This window comes from Semicossyphus pulcher, unplaced genomic scaffold, assembly GCF_022749685.1.
Source record: "Semicossyphus pulcher isolate SPU_LCO1_2020_fin unplaced genomic scaffold, fSemPul1.0.p SCAF_22, whole genome shotgun sequence".
Classification (NCBI taxonomy): domain Eukaryota; kingdom Metazoa; phylum Chordata; class Actinopteri; order Labriformes; family Labridae; genus Semicossyphus; species Semicossyphus pulcher.
Genome location: NW_027211696.1, coordinates 17,988,936 through 18,012,036, shown reverse-complemented (window position 1 = coordinate 18,012,036; position 23,101 = coordinate 17,988,936). Strand labels below are relative to the sequence as shown.

Genomic DNA, 23,101 nt, shown 5'->3' with positions numbered 1-23,101 from the left:
GTGTTGAAAGTGAAGTGAACAAACAGACACCACGGCAGGATTTCCTTTTGGTTTTGTTTTACTAGAAACTCAAAATTACAATTTGTGTTTTTAAGCATGTGGTAATAATAATAATCAACATTTAAAAGTACTTATTCAAATTATTTTTTCCCCTTTCAAGCTGCAATTTTCATCATATTCAACATGATAAAGTCATTCAAGTCTCCCAAATGTACCAACGAGCCCTTAAATAGTGTTCTTCAGGTGTGCGTACCTTATTCCTCTGTAACCGTGCTGTATTTTTGGCAATAGTAAATCCCACCAAAATAAAAGTACCGCCAGTTAGCTACCATTGATGCATCTCTGTACCAAAGGCAACATCTGCAACAATTCAAATCTGTACAGGAGAAAAGTTATTTGGCAAAAGAAAATAAAAAGATTCTCTTCAAATCCAACCTGATCATGTTTCCTTTCCTTTCATAAATAGTTCAAAAATATTGCCAGTTTTTTCAAAAAACGAAACCATCTTAACACTCACGTACCAGACAATAAAAAAGTCAAATAAAGATCTTTGCTTGTGTACAAGTTCAGTAACAGTTAAGTAATAAATTAAGAAAAAAAGAGGATTCAATCATTGCACTTCAAGTCGAAACAAGAGGGGAAAGATTCACTCACACACACAAACTCCATTTTTACAAGTGCACTATGAAGTCATAATCGCAGGATTCTTTAAAAAAAGTGTATAGAAAGAAAGACTGTCGAATAAAATCCCACCTCCACGGTGGTCTGAACATATCGGAGGGTACAATTACCTGAAAGTGAGAGTGGAAAGTTATTTTACCCTCTGAAGCTCCCTTTTTGTATTGCTCATATATCGTAGAAGAATAAAAGAATAAGACAAAAGTCCTCACCGGCCCGTTTTCTTTACATTTGGCAGTTCATCGGTGGATTCGAGTCACAGGAGGAACATTTCTGTCTTCATGACATTCGAGTTCAAATAGAAATCAATGAATCTCAGAGTGTAGGAGTCCTTCTCGAGTGTTTATTTGGCTGACGATGACGCAAGGAAGAAAAAAACGCAACCGCCGAGTCCGGGCGACTGCAGAATGCACCAAAGCGAAGCTCGAAGAAAAGTCTTTGTGATTGAAGAAGCAAAAAATACAAAAAACAAAAGTCCAACGTCTCCTCAAATGGAAGGACATTCAAGAGACGACGACGAGAAATCAAAGTTCAGAGTGTTTTCAACGTGTTGCTGGAGAGTCGTTCCAGAGCGGAGCGGAGGGAAGGCATGGTCCAAGCGAGGCCTCTTCACTTGGCGTGTTTGTAAACGTGAATCGTAGCAAAACGCGCGTGTGTGTGTGTGTGTGTGTGTGTGTGTGTGTGTGTGTGTGTGTGTGTGTGTGTACTGCTAATGCATAAAGTCGTGTGTAAACGTTTACACGTATCGTACATGTGGTAAAAAAAAAAAAAAAGTTCAAGTTGTCTTACGTGTTGGTGACGCTGTGACTCCAACATGCAGGTGGTTCCTCTCAGAGTGCTGGCTGCAGTGGTGGTCTGTGTGGCCTTGGTGTGCGTGTGTGTGTGTGTGTGTGTGTCTAGCTGCCCTCCAGCAGTTTGGCGAGTGTGTCCCTCAGCTCGGTCAGCTCAAAGATCTTGCTGTCCAGCAGCTCCAGCAGCGAGCGCAGACTGTTTCTGAAGGCTTCCTGCTCCTGCTGGCTGCTCTCCAGACGCTGCTCCAGGTCGCTCAGCTGCCCCACCAACGTCTGGTTCCTCGACTCCGAGTCCTGGAACAAACCAAGAAGTGGTTTCTAACTAAAGCAAAAACACATTCGATTTAATTCTGCACACTTGAATGGAACCGTTTTATTTTGGTTTCCATTGGCAAAAGTTGGAGATAAAACCTGGTATTTTTTATGTCACCTCGACTGAGGTTTGAAGCAAGCTGAGCGGATACTAAAAAGTGACATGAAAACACTGCAGACAACTGCAAAGGGTGAAGATTTGAAATACACCGCCTCCGTGCCTTTTACATAGAAGACGGAACGTAACAGAGGCGTAATAATCCCGCCTTGAACTGGCAGTTTGAAAGGGGCTGTAGTTTTACTTATATTTCTGCTCCACTACATCTATTTGTCAACATGTAGAGACATGTATGTATGTAGGTTAAGTTTTGAATGCAGAACTTGCATGAAAACATTACATTTCTGGTCACATATGGGGTAACAATGCTGACACTTATATGTATCTGCAATGAGCTAATATTGCCAGACATATCTGTACAGGAGCCCTGTACAGTAGTTAGCCCTGTAATCACATGAGACCATGTAATATAAACGGTTTCAGCAGGTTTAACCAGACATAAAAAAGTGCTCGGGATAACCTCAGGTTTCCCACTCTTTTTAAGAAATAATTTTCCAGGACATTTCCAGGAGTTTTCGGGGCAGCACTTTCTCTTAAACGGTCATATCATTTACCGGTAAGCCTAGTACTGACACTTTTAACCCCAGTTTTATTCCTCCTTTTTTTGATGATGCAGGGTTCACGATGAAGTGTCTCAAGCCCCTTTTACACTGCCAGTTCAAGGTGGGATTATTACACCTGTCATGTTCTGTCTTCTGTGTAAAACGCACGGAGGCGCAATGATGGAGTGAAGTCGTTCATTAAGCCTACATCTATCCAAGTTACACCTGAAAGGACATAGCAATGTATTGAAAAAATTTTTTTTTTTATAAAATTCAAGTGTCCTACTTTTCTATCGTTTTTCAGTTAGTTAGAAAGCCTCTAAAGGCGGCGATCTTACATCGCTCGCAGGACTCGATTGTGAATGTGACAGCTCTGGGAACTCTGACCAGGAGTGGGAGTGAGGGGCTAAATTAAATTAGAATTTCCCAGGAAAACATAAATTATTTCCAGGATATTTTGTAATTTTAATCAATTTCCAGGTGTTTCCAGGACTGGAAAACTAGTCTCTAAATTTCCAGATTTTCCAGGTTTTCCAGGACGCGTGGGAACCCTGAACCTGCTTGTTTTTAAATAACTACAATGACTGTAGTAATATAAAGTTAATATTTACTTTTATTTACAATTCACAGCCTGAATGCAGCATTGGAAGCAACACGAGCCAAATCAGCTGCAGGTGTTATACCCACCTGTAGTTGATGTGTGAGGGATTCTCTTTGAGACTGGAACTCATTGGCACTCTCCACCTCTGCTTTAAGTCTCTCCAGCTCCTGTAAAAGACAGCAATAAGAGTTTATATGAAACAAGATGCATGTGTATTACTCCTTCTCTGTCCTTTACAGCAGCCTCTCCTCGCACCTCCTCCTTGGCCTGCAGAGCGAGCTCCAGCTCCTCTATCGTGTGGTTCAGCTCTGTTTTTTGGGATTTGATCACAGTCGTTTGGCCGCTCACACACTCCAGCTCCGTCACCTGGAACACAAAAACATCTTGGTCACAGCGCTGTGAAAAATAACTGTCAACACGTCCCACCTCTTAATGTGTGAGCTGATACCCGTTTGTGTAGCCTCTCTGCCTCCTCCTGATAGGCCCCCAGCTGCTGCTTCCACTGCTTCACGTTGGCCGTGGACTCGAGCAGAGCCGCCGTCAGCTTGGCGTTGTTCCCTTTCAGCGCCGCCAGCTCCGCCTCCCAGTGCTTATTGATGTTGGTGGAACTGGAAGAGAGAGGAGAAATATCAGATCCTTTACTTCAGTTACAGCAGAAACACCAGAGTAACAATACTCTATTACACTTAGAGTCCCACCACACCAGTCCCTATCACAGGTATATGGGTTTTTATACAGAAAATATAATGCCGACAAACAATACACAGGGTAGTTTGTCCAGAGGAGCGTGCCCTGACTTCAAAAGTTTTGGTGAAACAAGTCAGTAACAACACAATATTGAATATTCTTCCACGAGTGTTTAAGACACTTTGATTTGCATCTGTTTGAAATGTGCTACATGAATAAATCTGCTTTGTTAGCCACATTAAAACATGTAAAGTTCACACTGACCACCAGTTAGAGCAGCAGTGAAAACCAGTTTCAGTAATCTGTCATCAGGAGGCCTAAAAACGATTCCCTGGCTCTCCAAGTATGAGGAAGTGCTGCCTGTCAGATGTCAGAGCTGTCGTCGTCTTCCCATAATCCCTCCAGTCACAATAAGTAGAAAGAAAACTTTCCACAAAACTGTACTTACATACAGTACGTGAGCACTTAGTAACTGCTTTAAAAGCTTCAGAAGACTGGAGGCTTACTTTTACGAATGTTTTCGACAAATCAAACGGCTTCAATTTACCTCCACCAAACCTGATTAGAGGTCGACCGATACTGGATTTTTAAAGGCCGATATAATAACGATAGTTTGAACGAGGAAAAAGCCGATAGCGGATTAATCGGCCGATATTACCTCCCCACGAAAAAAAAATGAAACTAATTTAAATAAACAATCTTAATCTTTATTACATATCCTGACACAGAACTGTTGAACTGAAAGTCTGTGTCAAATAAATAACAAAATAAAAACATAAAGCTGGAACAGAACATGAATCTCAAAGAGTAATGAAATAAAGAAAATAAATAGTAAAGAAAATATAATCTGCAAATGAACATCTTATTGTGTAAAAACACTTAATGTGGGCAGACAGTGTTTTTATCCATGCAGGTCAGAGCTCCCTCCACCTACTGCTGCACAAAACTGCTGCTCACACACAAACAGGCACCAAGAAATGTGATGACATTACTCCCCTGCTCCGCGGCCCACACTGTCTGCCTATTATATTACATATTGATCTTTATTGATCACTGTTAGGCCTTTAAATGGCCTCGCTCCAAGTTAGGTAATAGATCTGTTGGCTCCATATGTGCTCCTTCTGTGAGGTCAGTGGATGCAGCTGACCTGGTCTTTGCTGTGAGAGCCCCCGGACTGTGTAACACACAGCAGATGTAAATCACACAGGCTGCATCATCAGATTTTATTAAGTCTCTCGCAATCAGTAATTCTTAATTATCTGTTTAATGTGTTTTTTCTGCACGATTTTCATCAACGTAAAAACAAAAACTCTTCTAACTATTACTACCAATATTATCTTGTAAGCTGTTTTAAACTGATGCTCCATGTTTGGTCTATCTGCACTATTAAAACCTACATCCTTCAACAAGAGGTTTGCTCCCCCATGTAGGTGCTGTCCTAAAATAATTCCAATAAAGTTTATTCAAACAAGATGGCTGAACAATGAAGAGAAGCAGAGAGAAACGCTGTCACTTCAGGCGATCTTACTGAAGTGAAAGAAGAGATCAGACCGTTCTGCAGCAAAGCTTAATATCAAAGCTTATCAAAGTCATTGGTGGTTTTTATATATACATTTATATTCTTTAAACTTAAGCATATAAGTTCAAAAGAAATGTATGAATCAGGAGCGACCACCTCAGGGCTAAAGTCAGGCTGACTCTGTGCAGAGTGTGCCGGCGTTAGGCTGCTATTATCTTTTACTTTAGTATCTGTAATCCAGCGTTGGTCCATAAAAAACACCCATCAAGTTCACAGAGCTTTGAACGTGCTCATATTTATTTTTCAATGCAGATACTTTATGTGGCTTAAACAAGAAATAGATTCATTGATAAATCGATGTATCGTTTCACCACTAGAGCTCACTGTTCTCCTTAACATCTGCTGTAAAACCCTGCCGGAGTTAAGTGCTGTGTAACATTTATAATTATAGTTAAAAGCATTTTAAAATAACCTTTAATTTCTACACAGTTTTAACTTTCTCTGCTGCATCAATATCCCCTGAAACACAGCTGACAAAACTATCTCCTGTCTCTGAGTGGTTTATAATTAATGGGCGGTATGTGTAGTGTTTTAATGTAATGCTTTAAAGCTGTCCAGAGGCCCAGAGAGAGCGCTTTAATAATGAATGGATGAATCGACTTCAGCTGCAGCGATCGGAGCTTCACTGTGCCAATTTCATTTTAAAGCAGCTCCTGAGAGACGCTGACGGACGAGCAGCTCTCGTTTGCTGGACGTGATGAGTTCAGGATCGGGGTGTGTTCACAGCTGTAACTCAAACAGGAAGACTATTGCTGTGTTCGAAGTGCCGTACTATACTAGCAGTACGTACTGATTTGGCCAACATGTAGTATGTAGTATGCAAACAAAAGCAAAATGTGCAGCATGCAAAAAATTCCCAGATGTTGATTTGGAAAAAATCTCCTGTATGCATTGGACCAGTCTACCTCGCCTACAGTATCCCACAATGCAAAGCGCTGGAACGTCACAGTGGCAGCATACTACATGCTACCGCCGAACGCAGTATGCAGTGTATAGTATGTGGTATATAGTATGTAGTATATAGTACGGCATTTCAAACACAGCCAATGTGTCTAATACTGGTTTACCTGTGTGAGAAGGACAATGCATTCTGGGAAGGCTCTGCTCTGGCTTCGGGTGGATGAGGTGCGTCTGGTGTGACTCTCTCGTCCTCTGTGCCGTTGATGCTCTCAGGGGTCATAGGTGACAGCAGATCACCGGGCGCCGACTCCTGATTGGGCACAACGGTCAAACAGACACAAAGAGTATTTTATTAAAGAGACAGTTCAACATTTTAGGAGGAAACGTTGATTCACTGTCATGCTGAGAGCTCATGGAGAAGATTGACACCACTGTTGTGTCTGTATGCAAAATATGAAGCTAGAGCCAGAAGCTACAGTTAGCTTAGCTTAGCATAAAGTAAACAGGGCTCCGTCTGAAGGTAATGAAATCTAGCTACCAGAAAGGCGAGAACCAATGGTTATTTTGGTTATACATTTATTTGCTGACTATTATTTGATTAATAGAAGAGGTATTTGATCCGTAAATTGATTTCAAAAAAATGTAATCATTCCCAGAGCTGAAGTTGAAACCTTCAAACTGCGTTTTGTGTCGAAAAATGAACCCACACCCAATGAACACACATCTCATGAAGCGGAACTGTTCCTTTAAATGTGGCGAGTTAAGGATTTCAGTGCTCTCAGAAAATGAACAGATATCCTGCTGAGGTTTAGTTAGAGAAGCTCTGAATTAGAAGCTTTTTTTGTTTGCACACTGAAGCAAACACGAACACAAAAGAAAGAAGTTGACAGCATGTTTGTTCTGCGTGTAAATCCATATATTTTACTGTTTTTGTGCGCAAACAGCCATGTTAAATTAACAGTTCATCTCATGTAGAGAATTGATTTCAAAACTTTCAAAAGCCTCTCATGTTTTGAAGACACTTTGTCCCTTTTTTCATTTACCCACGCATAATCGTTGTCATGTGTGGTCGGCAGCTGCTCAAACATCCCTAATTATAGCAGACCGTCACTTTCTGAGAGCATGAGGGGAGAACTGGAGGGTCGTCTGTGGGAGGTTCATGTATGATCCGAGTTTCTCTGGTTGTCGAGAAGGTTCTTAAGGACTGATGACAGGGTTCTTGAAAAAGGAAACACCGAGGTAACAACACATCACAATCAGGGGAAAGTTTAACACATGATTGTGGTCACACTTTTTTCACAGCACTTTTACAGGGGAAACACCTGAGGGGGGTTTGTATGATAAGCTGGGTTAAGACTTGGGGAGGAGTCATGAGGATGACTGTTTCCTTTTGTTTTACCTTCTTTATAACAGGTTTGTTGACTGACAACAGATTTCTTTTAACAGTGCCACTCTGAGGAGGAGTCGTCAGGGAGTGCAGAGGAGGTAAAACAAGCAGCGTGAGGCGTTAGCTTAGCAGCTAAATGTGAGAACAGTGCTGAGTGAAACAACTTACATCAACAGTAATGCTGCAGGAGATGTCTAACATTAATTCCTCATCAATTTCTAACAAGCATTGATTCATACAGCTTTGCTTGGGTGTCACATGGGGCTTCTTAAAAACCTTATTAACAATAAATGAACACTAATTCTGATTGTAAAACAAACTCCACACTAAAACGTTAAACTAAGAGCTCATGAGAAGGTCAAGTTTAAAGGTTTTAGTACCTTTAAGGTCACAAATCAGAGAGTTCATACATCCAGAATGACAAGGTTCAAGGCTCTTAACTCGTACAGAAGGCAAACAGCAGGATTTTATGCTAATGCTACTTTTTATGCTAAAGGTACAGCAGGAAAACAACAGCAATATCAGATATGCTAACTGTTCTCTATGCTAAAGTTATTTGTATATCAAGAAGGAATCTGTGGAGCTAACTTTTTGTAGTCTCTTAACATTGTAACAGCCATTTTCTAGAGTTCCATTTGTCATGTTAGCTAGCTACAGTCAACACATGTCTATCAATTTAGCCTCTGTAGTTAAAATGTCTAGAAATGTGAGAATGAGAGCCACATGCACACTTTAAAAAGTTATTTTACTAGTGTTCAGAAAGTGGCTTTAGTAATACAGAAAGTGTCTTAAGATATCCTGACATTGTGCAATAAGTTTTCCATTCTTCTCTTTGGTTTACATCACTAATTCAAAGAGATCAAAGTGTACAAAGTGAGGCTGAAGGATGCAGCCTTGTTGGTTACCTGAGAGGGAGTGCTGGTGAGCTCCATCTTCTCCTGAGACTTCTCCTTTGCTAACCGCGCCGCCTCCTTGAACTCAACAAACTTTTCTGCAAACTAAAAAAATAACAGAAGCAAGAAATTACAACAGCAACTCAACAACAGAATCGAGAGGGAGCATTCTCTCGTGGGTCTTGCGTTCTCACCTTCGCCAGGTTGCTCTCTGACGAGAAGCCGAGGCCGTACACTGTGTTCGCCCGGCTGTCCGCCCACTGTCCAAACTTCTGCGAGGTCTTCGTGAATGTCATGTTGGGGGTGATGGTGCTGTTGATGATGGCCTGTGGAGGACACAACACATGACGACATTGAGAGTGAAAGGACCCATGCCTTTGGCGACGGTGGCTGGATGCCTGATGTCCACTGGGAACTGTTGGATCTAAGTGTGTGCGGTGTATCGATGTGGGCTTGTATTCCCACTCATTGGTAAACAGGAAACAGTCAATGAGTTCTGAAGTGAGTCCAACTGACTGTAATGTTATTGATCAGTGTGGGAGGAGCTGCTGGCAGGGCTGGGTGAGAGGCGAGCACAGATGGGCATGTGAGGGTTTATCTGCTGTTGCTGATGCTTTTAATATTCACTTCTCAACCCAAGTCATCACTTTTAGAGGGTTTTAACTGCATTGCACGGTTCTCATCAGCAGATGTAGATTATCAGGCTTTCTGAGAGTGTCAGCAGTGTTACAACTTCTTTAAAAGTTGAGCTTAACTTCTGACAAAAACAGCTGCTGAGAGAGAAACATGTGGTGTCGTATGTCGAGAAGAAGTCTTGCCATTTTCAGCGTGTAGGTTTCTAGCTCGGGATTGTTGTTGTTGTTGTTTCCCAAAGCCATGGGGACTTTGAAAACTCAGACATGCAGTTAGGAGGAGGATAATTCAGTCTGAAAAAGGCAGCCAAAGGGTCAGAACATTCAATTAAATTCCACTGGTATGCATTTTAATCAAAAAACTTTTTTGTTCTCCCTTCTTGAGTTAAGAAAGAAACACGAGCAGATAAAGAAATGTCACTGGGTGGCATGTGTCTCTGTTTGCTTGTTGTTTTTTTGTTGTTGTCTGGATAATAATGTCCTCCAGCAACAACCCGGCAATGTCTGCTATTTCCAGCAGAACACAGCAGAACTTGTTGGTTCAACAACAACAGCAGTAGTCACTCTGAGAGGCTCTTACATAAGTATGCTAACTCCACCCCAGCACCTCTCTCCAGACTAAAATAATCACTGCCACATAGATATGACAGGCCTGACTGCCCCTTCAGCACAGGGAGGCCAAGCCGAGGTAAACAAGTCAGACAGGCTGAGAGAAGAGGTCGGATACATTGACAAAATCAATGTATTTAATAGAATGATTCAAAGTTAAAATGTTATTTATTCCTGTGGGGACAGTTAAAGGAAACTTTGGGTGCCTGAATGATACATAAACACACCTTGGATCCATCCAGACTGATGATTCGATAAACATTCCTCGTACTGTCGAAGAAGTAGGAGACCGTGACAGCGTGTTTACTGGTGGGAACCCAGTTCTTCTTGGTGGTTGGGTCGATCTGGAAGACGTGGGCCCGTGTACTGAAGATGGGCTGCTCTCTGTGCAGAGAAAGGAAGAAACAGATGGATAGAGCAATTAGCATGGAGTTAAAGACCTTAGAAAACCTTTAATATGTCGTGTAACAGTGTGCGGTTTGGTGACAAAACACCAAACATTTATGTCTGAGTAGACAGATTCAAAGGACAACATAAGAATAAGAGTCAACAGCCACGCAAGGAGCTCTATGAGGCATCACATTTACACTGAGGCTGTATTTATAGTTTGACTCATGTCCCATCTGTTAACATGGAGGAGGCGGGCTTTATGACCTATACTGCAGCCAGTCAGCAGGGGGCGATAGAGAGGGTTTGGCATCACTTTTAGGGAGCTGTCATGTCGGCCATCTTTTTATACAATCTATGGTATTTGATCATAAACATTAAGACACTAGATTCAAAGTAAGGGGATCACAAAAGTCATTAGGATTCATCCTCATGCAAGCATGAAAGTCTCTAAATATCGAACCAATCCATCAAATACTTGTGGACACTTAAATCCACAAATGTGAACCTAATTGTGGCCCTACATGAAAAAGTCAGGGACCTCCGAGGTCATCAGGATTCATCCTCTGGGGACCATGCCATCCGTAGAGTTAGACTGCTATCTTATAAGATCAATTAAGTGCAAACATAACATAGCGATGGTGACTAGACATTGAGATACTTCACTAAATAAGTGTCAACTTTGACCTGCTGCGGGGACTATAGGAATTATAAGTATGCCTCTTCCTCTGGGGAGCATGAATGTCTGAGCCAAATATCATCAAAGTCCCAATAATTGACCTGAGACTTAATTAAAAAGCAGAAATGTCAACCTCACAATGGAACCAGAGGTTAAGTCACAATACCGCCATAGTCAGTAGGTTTCATCCTCTGGTGATGGAGAATATCTGTGCAAAATCTTAATGTCAATTCATCAAACAACTCAACGATTTAACTCCGTGCTGCCAAGTCAAAGAAGTGGAAGAACAAAGGAACGAGGTGAATCATTGAGAGGTGAGAGAAACAGCCTTCCAGATCCCAGCACATCCATAATTCACTGGTCTGCTGTGCTGCTACACGTCCAGTGACTTCATGAGGAGGAAGAAACACCCAGAAGGCCTTCACACTGAGAACAAGGGCGTTAATGGACACATAGACACATACAAGTGCTACACACACACACACACACACAGCCTCCCTCTTCAAGTTTTGTTGTAAAGTGGCGCACAAGGGCACGTTGTAAGCACATTCAATTCTCTGTTGCCTCCAATAAAAGGGGGCCTGGTCGGGGAAATAAAGAACGCCTGGTGCAGAATCACATAAATCTGCAAGTATTAAAATTGGCTTTGTAATGTAGACCGTCTGCAATGTTCCAAAACACAAATAAAACCATAACTCCATGATCACTTCATTACTTGAAGTTAATGAACCTTCGCAGTCAGCGGGTGATGAAGGCAGAGTCATTAAAAATGATTTATGTTCAAAATAAAACCTTAGGGGAGCTCGGCAAAATAATACCATACAAACAAACAGCCATAACGCTCGGATTTAGGCGACTGAAACGATGTTTGCTTTGCTAGAACACTGCTGCATCAGTGTCAGGAAATGGGAATGTATTGGGATGATGTATGGGTAGAGTTCAAAGTGATATTAATGATAGGGATGTTCAGAATTAACACAGACAAAAAAACTTGTTAAGAAGGCATTAACAAGGTGCAAAGACAAAGTCTCACTCTCTTAAAGTGGACTACTTTAAAATCCATCAAAAGACACACAAATCTTTGGAGGAACTGCAGGAACCAGCGTCTTAATTAAGATATGGGGACATTATTTTACCAGCCAAAGCATGGGGGGTCGTACTTTTATAATCTTTATAAACACACGTCTGTGTTTAAATGTAGGATCAGCTTGCTACAAGATTTTTGACAACAGAAGTTGTGGTTTAATGATTTAAAAACAGCAGACTAATTTGCCTTATCTTTGCAGGTCTTTACACCACTGTGTGAATGTACACAAAGGGGGGCTTTTAGTTCCTTGAAAAGTAGTTCCTGGGACTTAAAGGTCCAGATTGATGGACACACAACGTACGGTACACTGCATGGGAAAAAGCAATAAACTGTTTGGCCCATTATTGTTCCTGATGCTGTTTGTCTGATATAGTGTAGTTTGAGGCCGACATTAGACCAAAAGAGAACACTGCTGCATCTAATACAAACCAGGAAGTAAGTCTGAAGTTTAAAGAGCAGCTCCAGTCATGTTAAGACATATAAAATGCTCTGCTTGAAATGATAAATTACGTCTGATATGTATTTTATGCAAAATCCTACCAAAGCATCTCCTCCCTCTCCCTAATTAAAAATTCCTGAATCTGCGGAGTCCCCGCCCACTGTGCACATTTCCAACCGCCCGCTCCGTCGCGAAACAAAACACGTCTCTGCCATCGTTTAAACTGAGTTAGCTTGAAATGTAGTCATTAGTAGTAGTAACGTTAACGTTAGTAGTCAGTGAGTTTGCAAAAATTGTAATGACGGTTACAGCTGGCTCGCGCATCGCCAAAGTGGTTGCATATAATGATATGCATAGCGTCACCCCGTCCATTAACGGGATTGGCTCCTTAGGTTTGTGATGTCTCAAACCTGCCAATCTGAAAACGTGTTGTTCAGCCTGTCCTTGGTACACTGCAGTTTAACAGCAGACAGGCCCAGCCATGGAGGTGACTGCTAATGTTGTCCCTGATATGTTCATGAAAAACACCACATGGAGATGTTTACAAGGTTAAACACTTGATTCTCACTGGAGGGGGTCTTTAAGAAAATCTAAGTAAAATATCTGTTCAAGGATACAGAAAAAAATACTGAATAAGAATTGCAAAATATAAGGAGAGGAAGGAGACAGACAGGGATAGAGATGAGGGCGTCTTTCTTGAAACCTGCTGCCTCATGTGTGGGCGATTTAGAAAAAGTAGAAAAAGTAAAGTGAGGGCATATGCTAATTTGCCTCTACTTCTAAAATAACTGCCGAACAACGCAGCAGAGCCCACACAGACGTGCACGGCCATCGTCTCCCTGTGAGCACTGCGACTGCACTGTTTCAGAGAGGATGATTGACAGACTCAACACGCTGCATGTCGGCGGCAAAGAAAGGCTCTACATGCCTCTCTGAAGCTCCGGTGCAGCTGCTGAGCAATGTGCATGACAAAGCAGAGATTAGACCAGTCGAAATAACAACAGGTCGATTGATCAGAGCTGACAGGTTCATCTGGGTTCCGATCGATACTGTGGGGAGAGTTGGTACTCTTCCATATTTTCTTGGCAGCCGCAGCAGTGGAGACATTTCAGGGTTCGGCTTCATTTTGATTCGGACATCAATTTAACCACAGACGCAGCTCAGAGTGACATGCTTGAATGACTTGGCAAGGAAAAGCTGCAGTATGTTATATTTGATGCCTGTATGTGCGAGCGAGTGCAGACCGAAGCTGAGCAGCGGGGCGAACACGCTGCCACATTTCACTGCCTCTATGCCAATGATGCCAAAGGTGACCTAGAACCACCTGTGCACACATACAGAGATCAGCAGGGGCTGGATGGCGTCCAACCGTTGCATGGATGAAGAGGTCTCCTGAGGTCTTAGATTAAAATTAAACACAAGCTCGAACTGTCTGGTGGTAACTGGTCTGAAAAATAATGGGAATCCACATGACACTAAAAGCAGACTTTTTGCCTGGAGATGCACAGACTCTGTTTGGAAATGTCCCAATTCATTTATTTCCCTTCAGAATATCAAAGCGTGGGGCTGATGCTTGAGCAAGTCATTTTCTCCAGCTCAAAGGAGGATCAATGGAAATGGAAAATTAGATTTGTGTTACTGGGACAGAGGCGTGTATATATATTCAACAAGCCCCAGAATCTGGTGCACAGAGTCGATTTTTGGGGGCCAAAATGCAAACTTATGTAACTTAACACAGGCTTCCTTCCATGTGGTGCTTTAATAAATGGCATGACATTAATTTTATGTATTTGAATTTTTGTCTTATATAATTTTTCACATTTTTCACACTGTTACTGTAAAAGAAAAAATTAAGGAGTGCTGCACTGGGTCAGAAAAACTGGTGTAGATCTTGTAGTGAAAAATAAGGTGAAGGACCAGGTGTTCATCAGGGACAGGGCGAGGAATGAATAGAGACAAAGAAAAGAATGAGTGTCCAGCTATCTGACGGTAGATAAATCCAAGGTGTGCAGAGGCATGTGAGACAATCAGATTGATGTCCTGATGAAGACTCTGCTGAGTCAAACGCGTTGATTTGATCTATCCATGTTACAATAAAGGATTTTCATTCTACACCAGAGCGCCTCGGACGCCTGTTGACTGCCTCTCCACACCTTGGATTTATTTACCGTCAGGCATCTGGACAGTCATTTTTTTCTTTGTCTCTTTTCACGCTGTAATCGGACAGAAGTGTCGACTTGTTTCACTTGTTTTCAATCATCAGCCACTTTAATGGAGTTGGAAACTAGTGCGAAGGAACCGCTACAGAAGATCGGTGAAGGTTCACAGTATGAGGCTAAAACTGTGGCCACAGAAGGCCACATTTTTCATGGGGCCATCGTTAACGTTAAACCTGGTATTACAATACTCCTTTCAATACAGAATATTCAGACTTTACTGCACCTTTTTATCTAAATGCTAGAGAACAAAACTATTCTCAATTTCAAAGTACTGGAACTTCTTTAGTAAAAATACTTATACGATAGACAGAAACAATATTGTTAAATTACTCTAAAATGTTTAAACTTGTGCACAAAATGTACTGCACAGCAGAACCGTAAAGTTTGTTGACATGTAAACATTCTATGACCGTGTGTGTAGGGATGCACGATATTATTGGCACATTGAAATATCGGCTTTGGCAGATTTGTCATGTTTCTGCCGATATTTACCTCTGATAAAACAACGCTTTAATTCTGCCTAAATGCTCGATGAGTCCCTAAAAAAGCTTGATGTAAGGCTACGACATTAACTCTGCACAAGTTCTCTTCTCTTCCGTTAAGCGTGAAGAAGGGTGCAAGATGTCTGAGGTATGGCAGTTTTTCAAAGTTTCCGAAGCGGACAGCGAGGTTGTGCTCAGCATCGGGCATGCAAGGAGGGACCAAATCTCATTCATTCAACAATACAAATTTAATCGCCCATCTCAAGAATCTGCGCCTCATATATCGGTATCGAAATCGGCAATCGGCAAAAAGGGTTAGAAAATATCGGCATATTGGAGATCTGCTAAAAATCCTATATCGTGCATCCCTACATGTTTGTATTCAGGAGTTTCTAATATATGCTCATTTGTATATCATTCTGTTGTTTATGCATAAATGCTAGCAGACAGATAGAGCCATATTACAAGGAAAGGATATTACAATAGAACATGAAGGGAAGACTAAAGTGAGAGGTCATTGTAGGAGCCGACCTTCCAAACCTGCTGGTTTTACATAATCGCCTGTCCTCAAAGATAAATGATAAGAGCTGCTGTACGCAAATCATGTCAGAGGAAGTCAAACGTCTTCAGCCCGTTGGAGCTGGTGTGAATCCTGCGTTCACACTCTCACATTATTACCATGTCTCTGATTAACTGTGCCTGACTTTAAATAACCGAGTCTCCGCTCCGCTGACTTAATTAACACGCTGAAAAAGACGAGAGGTTCCCAGAGAGGAGAACAATCGCTGCGTCCCGGAGGAGACCTGAGACACTCCGCTCCCAGCCAAGCAATCAAACCTACTTTCCCTGCAACACAATCTGCACTAAATGAGTCCAGGGTCAAGATAACTTCTATTGTTGGACTTTAGTTAAAGTCCGTTCACTGTCCTATCAAACAAGAAAATACAACAGGAGAACACAGAGCTGGCTGAACACAGATTTAAGAGCCAGAATAAAGTCTTCAGTGGTTTATAGACTGAATAAATGTTGCATGACTGAAGCTCCCAATTTTAGAATCAGGAAAATTGTCCCTGTTGTTTATTTCTGTCTGGACGTCCTGAGTGGACAAAGTGTTTAAAGAGCATCTAAATGAACTGTGACGCAGTGCAGCAGAAATTGAAAGTGATTGTTTTGCATTTTGGATGTACCCACTTTGCATTCTGATACCAGAGGTAGATATCAGCAGTAACCACAGCACGTACGGACGTCATTGTTGCTCTCTCCACGATGTTGCACCACACTGAAGTTTCTTAACAGTTATTAGTCTTCTCTAGCACCACGAGCACATCAACGTTTTTATTTATTCCTAAAACATCTGAACAACTTAGTAAAGCACAAAAGGGAAAATGGAAGAATTTTCTTTAACATATTGTTCTTATTGTAGTGGCCAAAAAACTGCCATACTGCAGAAAACTTGCAGCCTTCCTCACGCTTCACAGAAGAGGCATTGTACAAAAGGTCAAGTGTCTGCACATTTCTGAGCGCACCTGAATGCAACCTCCCTTTTAGGGAATCATCGAGCATTTAGGCAGAATTAAAGCGTTGTTTTGGAAAATATCGGCAAACCATTATCTGCAGATACCGATAACGTGCTGATAATATCGTGCATCCCTAAATCATTCAAGACAAAATAGGGTGTTAAGTCACTACTTTTTAATTTCACTGTTGGACAAAATGCTCAAACTTCTGCTCTGCTCAACACTGCGTGCAAGTCTCAATTAGTCATTGTCGTGAAGAGGGATGAAGTGACCATATTTAAGCCAGTCATTTTACATTTCAGGGTGTCATTAGTCTGACAGCGTGGCCTAGATCAAAATCTGCCTCTGCGCCGTGCGTCTCTGTGAGAGTGTGAGGCGATTGTCAGCCCATAATCCCTTTTCACAATGAAGCGAACTGTGGCATTCAAGTCTCAATGACAAGTGCTTTGACAGAGGAATCTGACCGCAGATGTTATCACATCAGCAGGTTTCCACTTAGGACCGGCAGACACGTTCAGGAAAACAGAAGACACACACCAGTGTTTGCATACTGGGAAACAAAGACACGCTGTGTGTGTGACTAAAAGGGTAATTTGTTCAGATTATGTTCTAACTACGGACAGTGTGTTCTTCATCAGGACGCACTTTTGCAAATCAGTCGCTCAGGACACTGAGGCTTTTTGATGCTTATCTCAGGACATGATGAAGCACGCCCTCCGCTTCAGACTTTATGTCCATTGTTCTCCTGATTTATGAATTATTGTTTTGTCTATTAAACGTTACAAAATACAGCTCATGGTGACGTCTTCATGTCTTTTTGCCAAAGCTACAGTCCAAAATCCAAACATGATTCATTTACAATCATGTGAAAGCGACAATTCAGCAGAATTTTTGTGTTATTCGTGGACTGATTATTAATACTCATTACAATTTCTCCAAGTCCAGGTTAAGATTAACAAACTGTTTTTTTTTGTCTTGAATTATTTAGTTTAATATCATAAAAGAAAGATAGACACCAGCAAATACACATTTAAGAAGGTGTAACAAGTGACTTTTTAGGCATTTTGGCTTAAAAATTACATAGATCGAAAAAACAAACACATTTTTTTTTTCCTAATAAGACACATAAGTTATTATTTTTTGGAACAGATTATTCCTGTTTCATCTATACCCTATAAAATGCCATTCCCTATATTCCTAAGCACAAGGACACATTTACAAATGTATTTTCCTGTGTGGAGAACAAACCAAACCCCTGATCTTTCATGATTGACAGTCTAAGACCAAATGTTATTCAATTTACTGTCATGTAATATCAAGTAAAGCAGCAAATACTCACATCACAGAATCACATTTTTGGACTTAAAGGATTTCTTGATTTTCAAAATAGTTGATAACTTGTCTGTCAGTCGACCAATAAACTAATTGACACATCTTTATTTAATTTACTGTCTAAAAAAACTCACACCCTGAGAATTAAAAGCCCTAATAATTCATATTTCTGATGACTAAAAAGGAGCAAGAAAAAATGAATAATCTGCCGCTAACAGGACAAACACTGTGTCACAGGGAGGATGGATGCAGCCTGTGCTTGCTCAGCGCAGCAAAAAAAAAAAAAAGCCTGCATTACTAACTTAGCTGCTGCTGCTGCTGCTGCTGCGTTGTGATGGCAACCGCCACGTGACCCAGAGCTGGTCATGAGCCGCGAACATCCTCCGACTCGATCCGTCCCTCTGCTTCCCCACATGCTCTCACGTTCCAATCCTATCCCTGTGTCCCTGCCGGCTAACCCACTCACAGAGAAGAGGCAGCGGGCGCTTGGCAAGCCACAACCCTCCAGTTTAAAACTCCCATATGCCATTCAGCGCATTCAGCAACACATAGGAAAGAGATAGAGCGTGCGTGTGTGCGTGTGTGTGCGTGTTTATGTTCATGTGCAAAGAAGATTTTGGTTGACAAACATCCAAGCGATGCATTGACAGCTGGAAGCCCTGCGTCTGTTTCCCTGCCTTTTCAAAGTCCGACTGTAATAAGTCAAAAATAAGTTACAGTACGTCCCGTCTCTTTTCAATCACTTCTCTTTGACCTCCATAGAAAATATTAAAAGACTACTTATGGAAGTGAAAGAGAAATGATAAGAAGTTATGAAAAGACAAAAAACAGGCCTGGCTCAACTCTACATTATCATGACAGGTCAGCTGAGAGCATGTGAACTGTGTTACATTCAGAATCAGGGCAGCAACCAACGATTATTTCATTATAACTTAATCTTCTTTATTTCCTAAATTAATCTAGTGGTAATTTGGTCCGCAGGCTGTCAGCAGATAGAAAAACACGACAGTTGTTTTAAAATGTCTCGTTTTGTCTGACTTAAAGTCCAAAACACAAATATAAGAACAGCGAATATTTATATTTAAGAAGCTTAAACAAGAGAACCTACAGAGGCTCATATTTCTAACTCCGTCCACCAGAACTGAAGAAGCCTTTCGGATGACAGGTGAAACGTCGGCAAGAACTTCAACTAAGTCCAGTTGCTTTTTGGATTAAACTTAGAATGACCATGACCTGGATGAACCTTCACAGACAGGAGAACATAAAATAACTGATTTTCAAAATAGATGCTGATTAATCTTTTATGGATAGAATGATTAATTGAGCATTTAAGCAGTTTTTTGTTAAATGTCCTTGAGTTGAGCAAGGTGAAAACATTGTATACAGGGGGAATGATATGATGCTGTAATTATCCTCTAAAGTAAACAAATAACTGGTTTAAAAATAACCACACTGTAGTTCACTGTTTTTATCTGATTTCAACTATTTTAAGTCTTACAGGTTTGGAGGTTAACAGGTGAGAACCCTCCGAGCTCCAGCTCTGTACAACTTCAGGCAGATGTACTCCTGAAAATTAGCAAGATGCATGCAAAAATCTATTTTTCAATCTTATTCTATATTAATGATGTTGGATTTTTTTTTACTTTTTAATAGTTTGTACTGTAATGTATGTCATGTTTTTAAAGGTGCAAGAAATTAAAGGTGATTCTAAAGTCAATCCTGGTCAGGAGGAAGAAATAGCAAAACATGGACTGCTGATATCGTGAGGTGTCTTTGATTTTAAACGCTTTTAGATAATACTTCACATTGCATTATAAATGGTTGGTTCGTAAATATGGGTTCTGGCAACAACAACATCGTGACAGAACTTGTGACAGTGTGTGAATTTTGGCCCTGCCAGATTTTTCGGCCATCGTTGGAACGACCATCACAAGGTTTCACCACATTTCTCTTCTCCAGTCTGTCTGAGAAGTAAAATATCTTCTAATCCTGTAAGCTGAACTTCATGAACAGCATCAGCACAGGTGCATGTACCTGAGTTAAGATGAGGAAAAAGAGTTGTTTCTCGTCAGTTAGATTTGTAAAAGTATTGTCTTCTCTGTAGCATTATATTCTTAATGTGTTGATTTCTTTAATATACATTTATGAGATCTTTCCACGATAGTGTTTTATTTAATTGGTTTTAAAGTTAAAGACCCGTAATCCACTGACAGCATTTAAGAGAAAGAGTCCTGGATAAGATGCTAGCCATCTAATCACACTGTCCCCGCTCTCACCTTTGCTGCTGCTCTCTCTCTCTCTCTTTCCTGACATGAATAAAGGCAAAAGTGCAACTAGAAATAGTTTGGAAGAAAAAAGAAGTGAGGCTTGGCTGAAGGAAATTGGCCTCTGTAAAACCAAATTATGCAACAAATTCCACCATAATTAACAGATAACATTATCTTAAGTTTCATCAACTTTTCCAGGGCTTTATTTAATTCTGTCAGCCAATAAAAGTTAAAGTTAAGTTAGCGGAAATTATTTGTTCCATCATGCGGTGTTGGCCAAATACAATAGGTGTCATTATAAGACTTTGTGAAGGAATGTGTTATCTCACCATTAACAAATAAACTTGTTGGACTTGAGTATCTGTTACAGAGGTGAGTTTTGCTGCAACTGCTGCTACCAAAATACATGTCTGTTTGCAGTGAAAACATGCTGTCCCATCGGCCTGAGCAGTTAAGTTGAAAATATCGTCTGGACTCTGTTTTATTCAAAAGTGCCAAGTTCCAGCAGGGAAGGCTTGTTTACAGGCATCTATTATACAAGAACAGAAGCTCCTGTGCTCACCGAAAGAGCTAAGTCTGACTCGCTAATTACGGGGTAAGTGCACACATAGGATGCGCTCTCTTTCTCTGTAGGAGGAATTGATTGTGGACTGGATTATAACCATTGGCCTTGAGAATTACAGAGGATGTGCTCTGCATGAAGTTCACCCCCACCCCCCTCTCAACCACAATATGACAACAAACCAATCACATGCTACATCATCTGCTTTCATCTGGAGTAAGAAGTAGGTCGCTCTTGATCAGGAGAATCACCATACATCTGCAGGTTCAGCTACATGCATTACAGGAGCCAAGTGCAGGAGAGATCACTGCTGTCTGGTGGGGATTTCTGTAGGGGTGCTTTCATGTTGGCAGCACACAAAAAGGTTTAGACTCTAAAAGAACAGTGTTTACCTAATAAACAGTGCAAGTGTTTTACAAAGAATTGTTTTAATACCGATTCCAGTTATGGAAATGCCCCCGAAACCTGGAGCATGTATCAGCAAGTAAGCACCGATCTGTACTGTTAAATAATTTTTTCATTCAGCCACAAGAGATCAGATGATTGCTGCCACAAGCAACTACTAATTATTTGTCATGTGACGATAACAAACATTAGCCGTGCATGGGGAAAATGTAAAGTTACTCAGAGCTGTTATTAGGTTAGGTCGCCATCAGTGTCCATGGCTTATGAGAAAATTACAGGGAACTGAATTACCAAAGGAGTGTTTCTAATAATAAAAATAAAAATAAATAAAATAAAAAGTTCCATGTTAAAGTTGCAAATAATCTGTTGGACACAAGAGAGAGAGGGACGTGAAGAAAAATCTTTTCCAACACTGTTTATTCTGACATGTATTTATCCAAGTGCTGCTTCAGTTATGACTGAGAAACTACATAATAAGAGTAAGTTCTGTTATGGCATTGATTCTCTGTATGTATTAGTGGTGTTTTACAAAGGGGTTCACCTGAGCAAGGCCATACAACAAAAGCTATCATATCACATCCATACAGGTTGTGTAGTACAGTTGTAATATGTTCTGGGACTGTTGGTACTCAGTATCGGCCGAGTCGCATATTAAGGCTTTGGAATCAGTATTGAGAGGGAAAAAATATATTGATACCTTACTTTAAAAAACGTGTTTTTCAAACCACACTGAACCACAAATATGAAACTGTCTGAGCTCTGACACTTGATCTGCTCCCTGTCATGAACTCAACAGTACCTTACTTCTTTCCAGTCTAATCTTTTGGCTCCAGTGATCAAAAATGTAAGTCTATAGAGACTGTGAGCGGATTTAATAATGAACAGCCACTTCTGTGTATTGTTTATCTCTGGGGCCAAGTGTAATCATGTGCTGCAAAGGTGTCAAGAGATGACAGAAGTACTTTATATACAGTTAGCTTTGTGTGGCTAGCTGACAGTGTTTGTGCAGCTGAGACTCTGCTGAGGGTGCTGCTCAAATCCATACAAAAACAAACTCGTCAGCCAAACCCTGACATGCTGAATGAGAGCTGGAGTGTCATTTCAGTTCAAGTTAACTACATACCCCATTTTTGCTGGCTTTGTGGGCGAGTCGACAATGATCCTCTCGGTGGTCTCTGGAGGCTGGAGGCTAGCTCTCCAGCTTTTGATCCAACTAAAGCCGCTCTGTTTGTTGTGACTTCACGGCCGGCGGAGCCACGGTGCTGTCCTCAGTCCGACATGGCTTGGTGTTGTTGTGGTTATGCCCTTGGGTACATTTTTGCGAAGGGGGGTGTTGGTTTCACGCGAGCAAACGTGTCAGCGCGTGCATGATGAGAGACAAGAGCAGCGCGAGCGCTAGCAGTTAGAAGCTACCGTTAGCTCGCTAAATTAAACTCCTCAGTTAAGCGCAAACGAGGATTATGGGGCTAAACTCGGGGCGAGCAAAGGCAGTGTGATTTATAACCGATTTTGGCTTGTGAAGTTTTAAAAAACACAACATGTAAAAGTCGAAAGACAAAAAGAAAAATGTTGTCAAACCGGTTAAATAGCGAAGAATCTCTAAATAAGCTAGCTTTATCCATCCGTTGTTAGCTTATTGTGAATACTCCGCTGGCTGCTGCTGATCTCCACAGAGGACCAACTGTAGATGTTAGTGATCCTCATCCGGGAGGGAAAAAAACTTAATATTCACCCTTCAATCTCCTCATAAATCCCAGTTTCAATCGCTGGCTCTTTCTCGCCGTCCGCTGTGCCATTAAATCCCGTCAACCAGCCGTTTTAACTGCCACAAATGAGAGGTTTTAACGCCGCTTGGTGATGATGGTAGACATCTTCCTTCAAGTGGGAGCTTCATGTCTGTTTTTTTATTTGGAGAAAAGACCGAAAACACTTGGCGCATACTCCAGGTTTTATCCTCCACCTACTCCTCCTCCAGGACTCAGCTCAGCCTCACAGA

General features: G+C 41.2%; 1 protein-coding gene across 1 annotated transcript; it reads right to left on the bottom strand.

The window, feature by feature from the left end:
* Positions 1–90: 90 nt before the first annotated feature.
* On the bottom strand, positions 91–22,926 carry LOC138602279 (homer protein homolog 1-like). The gene is made up of 9 exons (XM_069673729.1): positions 22,229–22,926; positions 9,957–10,113; positions 8,683–8,814; positions 8,501–8,593; positions 6,376–6,518; positions 3,491–3,650; positions 3,298–3,408; positions 3,129–3,209; positions 91–1,763 (listed from the first exon to the last, which is right to left on the bottom strand). Exons 1-9 carry the CDS (start codon positions 22,231–22,233, stop codon positions 1,575–1,577), a joined length of 1,071 nt encoding a protein of 356 aa, XP_069529830.1. The 5' UTR covers positions 22,234–22,926; the 3' UTR covers positions 91–1,574.
* Between the last annotated feature and the right edge of the window lie 175 nt (positions 22,927–23,101).

Excerpts from the sequence above, each read along its gene's own strand:
- LOC138602279 (XM_069673729.1), bottom strand. Across the intron at positions 8,815-9,956 it reads TCAGTCTGGATGGATCCAAG|GCCATCATCAACAGCACCAT; the intron begins GTGTGTTTATGT and ends TGTCCTCCACAG. Across the intron at positions 3,409-3,490 it reads CAGAGAGGCTACACAAACGG|GTGACGGAGCTGGAGTGTGT; the intron begins GTATCAGCTCAC and ends TTTGTGTTCCAG.